The 13,267-nt window shown below is 49.7% G+C and overlaps 1 protein-coding gene across 1 annotated transcript; it reads left to right on the forward strand.

Moving 5' to 3' along the window:
• Positions 1-3,453: 3,453 nt before the first annotated feature.
• On the forward strand, positions 3,454-7,642 carry NXNL1 (nucleoredoxin like 1). Its single transcript, XM_069590293.1, has 2 exons — positions 3,454-3,779; positions 7,312-7,642. Exons 1-2 carry the CDS (start codon positions 3,454-3,456, stop codon positions 7,640-7,642), a joined length of 657 nt encoding a protein of 218 aa, XP_069446394.1.
• The last annotated feature ends 5,625 nt before the right edge of the window (positions 7,643-13,267 follow it).

The following is a 13,267-nucleotide window of genomic DNA, read 5'->3' on the forward strand; positions in this document are numbered from 1 at the left end:
GAGTATGTCATTTGTATATTGTCACCCTTATATAACTTATATCCAGAGTACATCCTTTGAAACACTAGGCTGGATGAAGCACAAGCTGGAATCAAGATTTCCAAGGGAAATATCAATAACCTCAGATATGCAGATGACACCACCCTTATGGTAGAAAGCGAAGAGGAACTAAAGAGCCTCTTGATGAAAGTGAAAGAGGAGAGTGAAAAAGCTGGCTTAAAACTCAGTATGCAAAATACAAAGATCATGGCATCAGGTCCCATCACTTCATGGCAAATAGATGGGGAATCAATGGAAACAGTGACAGACTATTTTGGGGGGCTCCAAAACCACTGAAGATGGTGAGTGCAGCCACAAAATTAAAAGACGGTTGCTCCTTGGAAGAAAAGCTATGACCAACCTAGACAGCGTATTAAAAAGCAGAGACATTACTTTGCCAACAAAGGTCTGTATAATCAAAGCTATGGTTTTTCCAGTAGTCATGTATGGATGTAAGAGTTGAACCATAAAGAAGGCTGAATACAGAAGAATCGATGCTTTTGAACTGTAGTGTTGGAGAAGACTCTGAAGAGTCCCTTGGACAGCAAAATCAAACCAGTCAATCCTAAAGGAAGTCAATCCTGAATATTCATTAGAAGGATTGATGCTGAAGCTGAAGCTCCAATGCTGTGGCCACCTGATGCGATGAACTGACTCATTGGAAAAGACGCTGTTGCTGGGAAAGATTGAAGGCAGGAGGAGAAAGGGACGACAGAGGATGAGATGGTTGGATGGCATCACCGACTCAATGAACATGAGTTTGAGCAAGCTCTGGGAGATGGTGAAGGACAGGGAAGCCTGGCGTGCTGCAGTCTACGGGGTCACAAAGAGTTGAACAGGACTGAGTGACTGAGCAACAACAATCGGGTATGCCACCTGCACATACCACCACCAAAGCCACCTCTCCTGCCCACCTCCTGGACACATACTTACCCTCACCCCAAATAAGGAACAAGCTTTCCCCCGTCCCAGTGAGTGAGCAAGCAACAGAAACTGTTACTTGTTCTGTCTCCCCACTGCTACAGCAGGGTTGCCAGTGAAGTCTTGCCTGAACTTAACTGGCCTCTGATCAATTTCTATTGATCAAAGAGGCCAAGAACCCAGCCCTGGTCAGTAACACCTGATGGTTCTCTGCCGGTCTCACCTGGCTCAGGCATTCAGCTACATTCTGCTAGCAGCTAGGCTGTAAGGTCGCATTTGTGGCAGTTGGTCCTGGCAGTTGGCTGGGCATCTAGGTGTCTTCCATGTGGCTTCTGAACCAGTAGACTAGCACAGGGTCACAGGCCAAACCCTGCTCACTATGGGCAAAGAATGGTTTTCACATTTTTGAACAGTTAAAAAAAAAAAGAAGATTGGTATCCTATGACAAATGAAAATTCTAGGAAATTCAAATTTCCATGTCTGTAAATAGAGTTTTATTGGAAGCCAGACACATAAATTCATTTTCATATTGTCTAGAGAAGCTTTTGCACGCACATAATGAGAGAATTCCAAGTTGTAGCAGAGACCATATGGCCTACAATGTGGAAAATATTTACTCCCTGGCCCTTTATATAAAAAGTCTGCCAACCCCAGGGCTAGATCAGCTTCCTTACATGGGATGTCAGGAGGCCACATTCCAAAAGAGAGAGCGTGGGAGGCAAGAAGAGCCTTATCCTGAGAATTCGCCTCTTCCATCACATTCTATTGGTCAAAAGCAAGTTAAGAATGGGCTTCCCTGGTCGTTCAGTGGTTAAGAATCCACCTGCCAATGCAGGGGCCACGGGATCAATCCCTGGTCCAGGAAGATCCCACACGCCTCAGAGTAACCAAGACCGTGTGCCACAACTGCTGAGCCTGCACTCTAGAGCCCGTGCTCTGCAACAAGAGAAACCACCGCAATGAGAGGCCCACACACCACAACGCAGAGTGGGCCCTGCTCGCTGCAGCTAGAGAAAGCCTGCGAGCAGCAATGAAGACCCAGCAGAACCAGAAATTTAAAAAAATCTTTTTTAATGAATAAACTTAAAAAAAAGGCGGGGGGTGGGGGCAAGTTAGAAGCCAACTTGGCTTCAAGGAGAGGGAAACTAGTCCCCAGGGCTTGATCGGAGAGGGTTGCAAAATACTATGACAGTGAGTTGGACACTTAGACACCATGGAATCTCAAGGTGGGCTGTCCAGACAGAATTCAGGAGGGAGGAGGGAAGAAACAAAATCGTTGACTCTTACTAACTTCTAACTGGAATCATGCATGTTTTCTCATGGGCTATCAAAGCAGCTATTGGCCAATTCTGTGACTCTGTCACCCGCGTAAATCTCAGATAATTTCATAGCACCTTATGGTCACGGCAGGCGGGTACCTTCAAATATCATTTACACTCGTCTCAACTTAGAAATCACAGTAAACTCAACATTCAAAAAGCTATGATCATGGCATCCAGTCCCAGCACATGGCAAATAGATGGGAACAGACTTTTATCTGGGGGGTTCCAAAATCACTGTGGATGGTGACTGCAGCCACAAAATTAAAAGACGCTTGCTCCTTGGAAGAAAAGCTATGACAAACCTAGACAGTATATTAAAAAGCAGAGACGTCACTTTGTCGACAAAGGTCGGTATAGAAAAAGCTATGGTTTTTTTCAGTAATCATGTACAGATGTGAGCATTAGATCATAGAGAAGGCTGAGCGTCGAAAAACTGATACCTTTGAAATGTGAAGACTCTTGAGAGTGCCTTGGACTGCAAGAAGATCAAACCAGTCCATCCTAAAAGAAATAAATCTTGAATATTCATTGGAAGGACTGATGCTGAAGCTGAAGCTCCAATACTTCGGCCACCTGATACGAAGAGCTCACTCACTGGAAAAGACCCTAATTCTGGGAAAGATTGAGGGCAGGAGGAGAAGTGGGTGACAGAGGATGAGATGGCCGGATGGCATCACCGACTCAATGGACATGAGTTTGAACACTCCAGGAGAGAGTGAAGGACGAGGAAGCCTGGAGTGTTGCAGTCCATGGGGTCACAAAGAGTCAGAAACGACTGAGTGACCAAACAACAACTTAGAAATCACAGTCATTCATTAGCAGAGCTTTTGTGATTTAGGATTACCAAATGCGTTCATGAAGATTGAAATCCTGAGTGCATTCAGTAAGATTCACTTATCTTTTACATCACAACTGAATAAGCTATTTTCACTCCCGCATCTCAGTCTGACTGGCTTCTTAATTTCTTCGCAGCTATCTCCTGAGACCAGCCCATGAGCAGCTGGCCCTGTGCCCTCAGAGGCAGCAAAGAATCAGGTCGAGGTTTAGGCAGATTACTGACGTCCTAAACTGGCCTCCTAAGGATTCCTAATCCTGGGGCAGCAGCCAGCCAGCAGGCTCAGGGTCACACAAGGTCCTTCCACCCTGTCCCCAGCACCCAGCCAGAGTTGCCATGGCCTCCCTTTTCTCCGGCCGCGTCCTGATCCGAAACAACAGTGACCAGGATGAGCTGGACACAGAGGCTGAGCTCAGCCGTCGACTGGAAAACCGGCTGGTGCTGCTGTTCTTTGGTGCTGGGTCTTGCCCGGAGTGCCAGGCCTTTGCACCCATCCTCCGGGACTTCTTCGTGCGGCTCACAGATGAGTTCTACGTGCTGCGGGCAGCCCAGGTGGCCCTGGTGTACGTGTCCCAGGACCCGACGGAGGAGCAGCAAGACCTGTTCCTCAGGGACATGCCCAAGAAGTGGCTCTTCTTGCCCTTCGAGGATGACCTGAGGAGGTGAGACAAGAGGAGAGGTCAGGGAGGGCTTCCTGGAGGAGGGGCTGTTTCTGCTGAAAGTGAAGTGTTAGTTGCTCAGTCATGTCCGACTCTTTGCAACCCAATAGACCGGAGCCCCCCAGGCTCCTCTGTCCATGAAATTCTCCAGGCAAGAATACTGGAGTGGGTTGCCATGCCCTTCTCCGGGGGATCTTCCCAACTCAGGGACTGAACCCAGGTCTCCCACATTGCAGGCAGATTCTTTATCACTTGAACTACCCAGGAAGACCATTTGCTTATTGGTGTATCTGTTCCATCTGGAGTTGATAAAAGCACCCTCTGTGGGCCAGTCAGGACAGAGAAGTCAGGCGTGGAGATGGGGGAGGGAGGGGCATCTATGCCCATTTCCACCCAGCTGCAGGGGAGTTTACCAAACGTGAAACCAACACTCAAAGAAATACATAATAACAAACTGCAGCCATTCCAAAAGCGAAAGGGAGAGTGTCATGTGAAAATATAACAGGGAGACCTTGCTGAGATTTGGGAGTTGGGGGATGCTTCCCAGAGGAAATGGCTTCAAAGGGAGAACCCCAAGGACAGGGAGGAAAGGAGGGCAAAGAATGAGGAAAGGGAAGGGTTTCCAGGCAGAGGACAGACACAGCACAAAGGCTCAGAGGATTTCAGAGAAAAAACAGCCAGTTCAGGGAACTGTAACACCAAAAGTAAGAAGCCCCCTGGTACCATGCATGCTTGTTAAGTCACTTCAGTCGTGTCCGACTCTTTTGTGACCCTATGGGCTGTAACCATGGGCTGTAGCCCTCCTCTGTCCATGGGATTCTCCAGGCAAGAATACTGGAGTGGGTTGTCATGCCCTCCTCCAGGGAATCTTCCCAACCCCGGGATCAATCGAGTCTGTCTCCTGCGTTGGCAGGCAGGTTCTTTACCACTAGCTCCCACCTGGGAAGCCAGCAGGCACCGTGTGCAGCAGTGCCCCCAATGTCGCCTAATAAGTGGGCCTGTGATCCTCAGACAGCAGCGGAGCTGAGAGAGAGAGAGGTGGTTGGGTTCAAGCTTTCCAGTGAGCTGCCCGATAAACAGCGTGAACATTTGTGGCTATTTGCAAACTTTCCCCTTTTCTGCAATGAGACTGTCATTCTTTTTATTTATTTTTTGGCTGCACCACATTGCATGCAAGATCTTAGTTCCCCCACCAGGGATCAAACCTATGCTCCCTGCAGTGGAAGCATGAAGTCTTAACCACTAGACCACCAGGGAAGTCTCAGACTTACATTCTTTCTAAGCCCGCAATTTTTATCATGAAAAATTTCCTGCAAGCCACACAGAGCATCCAAGAGGAGAAAAAGAGAGAGATAAGAATAATTTCAAAGATATCAAAAAGTTGGAAGGAGCACACAAAGAACCACATGAAAATTATTCATATTTTTCTATTTGCTTTATCTCCACTAGTGTGAAGTTTGTGCTGAACCATTTGAAAGTGAGTTGCAGATTTGGGGACATTTTACTGATCTCATCAGTTTTGTTACAAAACTTAGAAGTTTCTGGTCATGGAGACCTTTATCTGCTACCCAAGATAATCAGAGTTTGCAAACTTGCTCACTCCCACAGGCTTCTGCAGCAGCTGCTGCTGCTGCTGCTGCTAAGTCGATTCAGTCGTATCCGACTCCTAGCGACCCCATGGACTGCAGCCTACCAGGCTCCTCCGTCCATGGGATTTTCCAGGCAAGAGTACTGCAGCTGAGAAGGCTCCATTCCCCAAAGGGCAACTATCTCCCTCCCATGGGGCAAGAAATGCCTACTACAGGGCATCACAGCCAAACACTGACTTTGTTTGGAGCAGGGTCCTCTCAACAACAGGTGGTGCTAGTGGTAAAGAACCTGCCTGTCAATGCAGGAGACGTAAGAGTCGAGAGTTCAATACCTGGGTTGGGAAGATCCCCTGAAGAAGGGGATCTCACAAAGAGTTGGACACCCTTCCCCCAGGCAAGTATCCAGACAGTTTCTACCTACTACCCTTCCTACATACCAGGCTGCCAGATAAAATATAGGACACCCAGGGAAATTCCTTGGTGGTCCATGGGTTAAGACTGCAAACTTCCAATGCAGGGATTGTGGGTTTGATCTCTAGTCAGGGAACTAAGATCCCATAGGCCGCATGAAAGTGAAAGTGAAGTCGTTCAGTCATGTCCGACTCTTTGAGACCCCATGGACTGTAGCCTACCAGGCTCCTCTGTCCACAGCATTTTCCAGGCTAGAGTCCTAGAGTGGGCTGCCATTTCCTTCTCCAGGGGATCTTCCCAACCTAGGGATCGAACCTGGGTCTCTCGCACTGCAGGCAGACGCTTTACCATCTGAGCCATCAGGGAAGCCAAATTAGGCTGCATAGCCAAATTAAAAACAATTTTTAAAAAATAAATAAAACACAGAATACCCAGTTCAATATAAATTTCACATAAGCAATGGCGAATTGGGAGTATAAGTATGTCCCACATAATTCACAGATATACTTATAAAAAGTTATTTGTTGTTTACCTGAAATTCCAATTCGTTCACACAGGGTATCCTCTATTTCTAGTTGCTAAGTCTGGCAACCTATTCTTTTGGGATTTTGCAAGCACTATGTTTCTCTGTGTGAAGGCCAGCAAAAGGGCCACCCGAGAACCCAAATTAAGAACTGTGGATGGATGGGCCCAGCCCTGGCAGCCTCCTTTACTCTATGAAGACTGCATAAGATTCTGGCCTAAATGGGAGATGAAGTCTGGGGTCTCCAGTGGACGGCTTCTGACAGCCCTCCTCTCGTACAGAAAACAAAATCAAGTTCTTCCCATGGCCCTGCACCATGATCGGGCTGCCCTCCACTCTCTCCCTGATGTCCAGGCCTTTGCACCAGCTGAGCCCTCTGCCTGGGAAAACCTTCCCCTGTTCTCCCCTTCCTCATCCTGCAGATCTCAGCTCCAGGGGCACCTCCTGAGAGAGGCCCTCTCTGGCGCTAAGTCCTTTAGCCAGTTTAATATCTCTTTATGGAATTGATCAATATTTGTTCACTCATCCCATGTGCGTTTTCTGAGCATCTACTCTATGCCCCGCACTGTTTCAGGCACTGGGGACACCCGGGTATCGAGACAGAAATCCGTGCCCCAGTGAAACTGCTTTCTATTGTGGGAGAAAATGACTACAGGAGAAATCAACTATGCAGTGTGTTGGGTGCTGAGAGTCGTGGATCAGGCACTGAAATGTAAGGCTGGGTGTCTGCAGCAAACAGTGTCTTAATCCTCAGATGTCTGGGGAGAGCGCTCCAGGTAGAGGACGCGGCCAGTGCAAAGGCCCTGTGGTGGGTGCGTGGCCGGGGCGCTGGAGGCACAGCCAGGAGGCCACGGTGGCCCCGGCCTCTCTGGTTTCCTGGGCGTTCCCAGAGGCTGCTATGGGACACTTGCACACAGAAGGCGCTCAGTAAGTACTAGGAGGAAGGGTGGAGGGTTCCTCAGCTCAGAATCTAGGACGAGGGTCCAATCGGACTGACCCACCCGCCCCGCAGGGACCTTGGGCGCCAGTTCTCCGTGGAGCGCCTGCCAGCTGTCGTGGTGCTGAAACCCAGCGGGGATGTGCTGACGCTCGACGCGGCCGACGAGATCCGGCGCCTGGGCCCTGCCTGCTTCGCCAACTGGCAGGAGGCGGCTGAGGTGCTGGACCGCAACTTTCTGCAGCCCGAGGACCTGGACGACCCCGCGCCGCGGAGCCTTACTGAGCCCCTGCGCCGCTGCAAGTACCGCGTAGACCCGGCTGCGCGGGGCGCACGAGGCCGGGGAAGAGCGGGCGGCTCCGGACAGGAGGGCGAGGCCGAGGGCGAGGCCGCGGGACTGTTCTGACCCCTTCGGGGTGGACAGGACTGGGGGTTCTATGATGAAACCTCAAGAGGAAGATTGGGGCGGAGCCGGGGGGAGGGGGAAGCCGGCTGCTCCGATCCTTTTGGTGGGGGGAACAGAGAGGGGCAAGTCTGTGATGAATCCTCCCCTCAACCCCCAAGGGCGAGTGGGACTGGCGGCTGGGGTCTTTTCTGAATCCCCTGTAGGAAAGAACACAAGGATGCGGGGCGGCGGCAGCGCGGGGCGGGGCGAGAGCGATTCTTTGATGAGCCCTCATCTCCCCCTGATTGAGGGCTGGAGGAGAAGGGAGCGACAGAGGATGAGATGGATGGATGACATCACCGACTAGATGGACGTGAGTTTGAGCAAGTTCCGGGAGTGGGGATGGACAGGGAAGCCTAGCGTGCTGCAGTCCATGGGGTCGGAAAGAGTCAGACACAATGGAGCGACTGAACAACGACAAACCCCTCCTCCCGGTAGTGGGCGGGACCAGAGCGGGGGAAGCTGTTCTGAGCCCCGAGGTGGAAGGCTGGCGGGCAGAGCCAGCAGAATCTCTGAAAAGCCTCAACAAGGCGGGAAGGGGGGACAGGATGAGGGGAGGGAACCTCTCTGAGTTCAGTCCAGGAAGGAGGAGGATGTCTTCGGTGGCTCAGTCGTATCGGACTCTTTTGCGACCCCATGGACTGTGGCCTGCCAGGCTCCTCCGTCCATGGGATTCTCCAGGCAAGAATACTGGAGTGGGTTGCCATTTCCTATTACACTGGATCTTTCCAACCCAGAGATCAAACCCACTGACTCTTACGTCTCCTGCATTGGCAGGCGGATTCTTTACCACTAAGGCCACCTGAGAAGCGCAGAAGAGGGAGGTTCAGTTCAGTTCAGAGGGAGGGGACCCAGCTTAAAGCCGAACCCCAGGGCTGGGGATGGAAGCTGTCTTTATTCTGAGCCCAGCCCCAGGAGCAGAGGGGCGGTAGGGGTGGGGCTGCTCTGAGCTACCCGGTTGCGGAAAAAAAGCCTAGAACTGGGGTGTAGAGAAGGTGTTTTTGAGGCCCACCCTCCAGGAGTGAGTGAGGGCGAGGGCGTGTGTAATGACATGGCGGAGAGAAGCAGAGCAGGACCTGATGGAGTCAGTTCTGACCACCCTCCCGCCCCCCCACCCCGAAACTCCCACCCTGCCACCCCGAAACTCCCACCCCCGCACCCCGAAACTCCCACCCCGCCACCCCCGCCAACAGATGGAGGGTGGGACCCCGGGCAGGGCGGATGACGGAGGTTTCTAGGTGAGATCCCCCTCAGAATCTGTCACCCAGGGCCTGTCTTGGTTCTCCAGTGGCATGTCTGAGTCATATTTTAAAATATTCAGAAATATCTATAAGACTGAAGGAGGTGAGATGGTTAATAGTTGCAAAAGGGGAAACTACAAACTAAAATCGAATGATGGTGCTGAGAACGGCTCGCCCATCACACGCTAAATGAGTTGTTCCCGTATTTCATGTGCTAACTTGCAACAATCCTTTAACAACAGATTTATCGTTTACAAAGCATGCGGTTCAGTATTTGGTGTCATGTGCGCTGAGTCCCAGACTTACACCGAGGGTTCAGTCTCCCTGTCCTTGGTGCACCCCGAGGATTCTCCTTGGGGGGTGGGGGGTGGGGGTGGGGAGACAACAGAATATAGATAACAAAAATGCCAGGCGGGAACACTTCCTGGCTGTGTGACTATAAGACAGTCATCTCCGCCTTTCTAAGCCTCCTTTTCTCCTTCTGTGCTAAGTTGCCTCAGTCGTGTCGGGCTCTTTGCGACTCCACGGACTGTAACCCTCCAGGCTCCTCTGTCCATGGGATACTCCAGGCAAGAATACCGGAGTGGACTGTCATGCCCTTCTCCAGGGGATCTTCTCTACCCAGGGATTGAACCCTGGTCTCTTAAGGCTCGGACACTGGCAAGCGGGTTCTTTACCACTAGGGCCACCTGGGAAGCCTCCTTTCTCCTGGGAAATGACAATAAGATAAGGTTCTACCTGGCAGGTCAGCCAAGGAGCCAGAGCTGGAGCTCACCCCGTGCACCAATCTCTTCACTTTGTCTCTGGCGCCGCCTGGCGGCGGGACGTGTCCTCTGAATGGGGCTAAACATGCTAATAAATGCAACCCACACCTTCTCCCAGCTCCGGGAAAGGGTAAGTGGGCAGGGAGTTGAGGCTCGGATTCGGGAGGCCCTAGAGGCTTTGGGCGGAGAAGGCAATGCACCCCACTCCAGTACTCTTGCCTGGAAAATCCCATAAACGGAGGAGCCTGGTAGGCTGCAGTCCATGGGGTCGCTAAGAGTCGGGCACGACTGAACGACTTCACTTTCGCTTTTCTCTTTCACGCACTGGAGAAGGAAATGGCAACCCACTCCAGCGTTCTTGCCTGTAGAATCCCAGAGACAGTGGGCCCCTGTCTATGGGGTCGCACAGAGTCGGACACGACTGAAGCGACTCAGCAGCAGCAGAGGCTTTGGGGCTGGACAAGTGCTTCATTTCATGCTCATCCCTAACCCCCAATCTCCACGGGAGGAGAGGCCACCTGTTGCTGAAAGTTCACCCTGTACTCAACCCTGAGGTCATTTTACCCATCAGGCACTGGGCTGGGGGCTCAAGGCTCACAAACTTTTCCCAGAATTTGAAACCTGAAAAAGATAAATGACTCCACAAATTGGAGAAAAGACATGGAAATTCAAAACCAGTAGGATCAATAACACACTTCTGGAAAGTAGTATAAAGCACTGGTTTTATACAGCCAGGCTGTCTGTGATGACTGTGTGACCCAGGGAGTCACTGAACCTCTCAGGGCCTCAGTTTCCTCTTCTATAAAGTCCAGATGATGGCTATGTCATCTTTCAGGCCTGATACATTAAGACAGGGACCTGCTTGCATCAGGCCACGTTGACCTCAGTTACCCTTAGATTCTGGATGTAGCAGGAATGCACTTTTGAAACCTTTTTCAGATTTGATATTTCAAACTTTACAAGAATTCCAGAGCCAGAGTACAAGTCAACCCATTCATTCGTGTCCAGCAAGGCTTTATTGAGGACCTACTATGTGCTGGGTGCAGATCCAGACACAAAGGGAACACAGCAGTGGACACTTGAAGCAGACATCCCACAGTCCGGAAGCAGCCCTCCTCTCCACCACCCCCCAGCCACAGACAGCAGGAAAGTGCATGCAATGTGCTGCCAGAGACGCCAAGTGCTGCCGGAAAGCAAAAAGACAAAACAACCCAAATGAACAAAGGATATGAAGACGCACTTCTCCAAAGAAGATATGCAAATGGCCAACAAGTGGCTTGGCCACCAAGGAGGCACTACATCCCTGGTTATTATGGAAACGCAAATCAGGACTGCAATGAGATACCCCTTCTCATCCTATAGGATGGTTATAATCAAAAAACAAAATAACAAGTGTTGATGTGCAAATCGAGAAATTGGTGTACTGTTGGTGGGAATGTAAAATGATTTTGGGGTGTCTGGTGCTGGAATTGTGTAAAACAGGCAGTTCCTCAACAGTTTAAGTATAGTTACCATTATAACCCAGCCATTCCACTCTGGATATAGGCCAGAAAGAAATGAAAACCAAGACTCAAATTGTTCCACGTACCTGTTCATAGCAGCACTATTCATAACCAACTAAATGTGGAAACAACCCAAATGTCCATCAACAGATGAATGATAAGCTGAATGTGGTCCATTCATACAATGAAATATTATTCAGCCATAAAAAAGGAAATGAGACATGCTACAGTGTGGATGAGCCTTAAAAATCTTAGCCTCAGGGAAAGAAACCAGATGCAAAAGACCACATATTGTCTGGTTTCTTTCATATGAAATGTCCAGAAAAGACCAATCCGTAGAGGACAGAAGGTAGATTAGTGGCTACCAGGGGCTGAGAGAGGCGGAATGGAAAATGACTGCTACTGGGGGGTGGGGCGGGGACCGGAAATTCCAGAACTAGATCGAGGGGATGTTGCAGGACGTCGTGTATGTGCTGAAGACCTCAGAATGGTCCACTTTAAAATGGTTAATACTATGTCATGTACGTTTCAGTTATATTTCTAACACTTAAAAATAAAGAAATATGGAGAAGGAAATGGCAGCCCCCTCCAGTATTCTTGCCTGGGAAATCCCATGGGTCTGACAGGCTACAGTCCACGGGGTTGCAGAGTTAGAGACGACTGAGCATGCACCTTCTTTTTACAGCATACATAAGGGGAAAAAAAGCAATTAAATGGTATGAATATATACAAAGAACATCCATGAGCTTATATATATATATATACATACATATATATACATATATATTTTTATACAGAATTATGATGCATCTATAAAGTTCTGGAGGAGTCTTCCATGTCCTGGGGGTTATAGGCAGATACTTGGACTTAATACCAAGCCTAGGAGCTAAGCATGTGAGTTGCAGAGTTGCCATCACAATTAAATGGTCAGCCTGGCTGTGCTTGTTATGCCAAGATAACAGCGCTGGTGGAAACGGGTGGAACTCTGAGACCTGGGATGGGTAGATTTAGGCAGACATGAGGCTGCACACTGCATACCTCTAAATTGCCCCAAAGCTCCTTTGCCCAAGGAGCCAACCTCTCCCCAGTCTCTGAAGCAGTTACCCCTGCTCTGCACACAAGTGTCTCAGTTGCTACACCTGGAATAGTTGCCTTCCAACCCAGGGCTAGTCTCCTCATGGCCCGTTTGGCCACTAATAAAAGCCAGATGAGTCATGGAAAAATGATAGATCATCACAAATTTAGCTAGGTGGTGATTAAAAAAATCACAATTCTAAGTGAGGAATCTCTTCTGGAGCAAATTAACAGAGCACCAGGCACTTGATAATGGAACTTCAGACTTGGAGAATGCTTTCTTCTTCATTCACATTGCATTTACGAAGCGGGAACAAGTGTATAAACTTTGGTTGATGCCTTAGTTCAGTTCAGTTCAGTCACTCAGTCGTGTCCAACTCTTTGCGACCCCATGAATTGCAGCACGCCAGGCCTCCCTGTCCATCACCAACTCCCACAGTTCACTCAAACTCATACCCATCGAGTCTGTGATGCCATCCAGCCATCTCATCCTCTGTCGTTCCCTTCTCTGCCTGCCCCAATCCCTCCCAGCATCACGGTCTTTTCCAATGAGTCAATTCTTCCCATGAGATGGCCAAAGTATTGGAGTTTCAGCTTCAGCATCATTCCTTCCAATGAGCACCCAGGACTGATCTCCTTTAGGGTGGACTGATTGGATCTCCTTGCAGTCCAAGGGACTCTCGAGAGTTCTCCAACACCACAGTTCAAAAGCATCAATTCTTCGGTGCTCAGCTTTCTTCACAGTCCAACTCTCACATCCATACGTGACCAGTGGAAAAACCATAGCCTTGACTAGACGGACCTTAGTCAGCAAAGTAATGTCTCTGCCTTTGAATATGCTATCTAGGTTGGTCATAATTTTTCTTCCAAGGAGTAAGCGCCTTTTAATTTCATGGCTGCAGTCACGATCTGCAGTGATTTAGGAGCCCCAAAAAATAAAGTCTGCCACTGTTTCCACCGTTTCCCCATCTATTTCTCATAAAGTGATGGGACCAGTTGCCGTGA

This window comes from Ovis canadensis, chromosome 5 (genome assembly GCF_042477335.2).
Source record: "Ovis canadensis isolate MfBH-ARS-UI-01 breed Bighorn chromosome 5, ARS-UI_OviCan_v2, whole genome shotgun sequence".
NCBI classification, from domain to species: domain Eukaryota; kingdom Metazoa; phylum Chordata; class Mammalia; order Artiodactyla; family Bovidae; genus Ovis; species Ovis canadensis.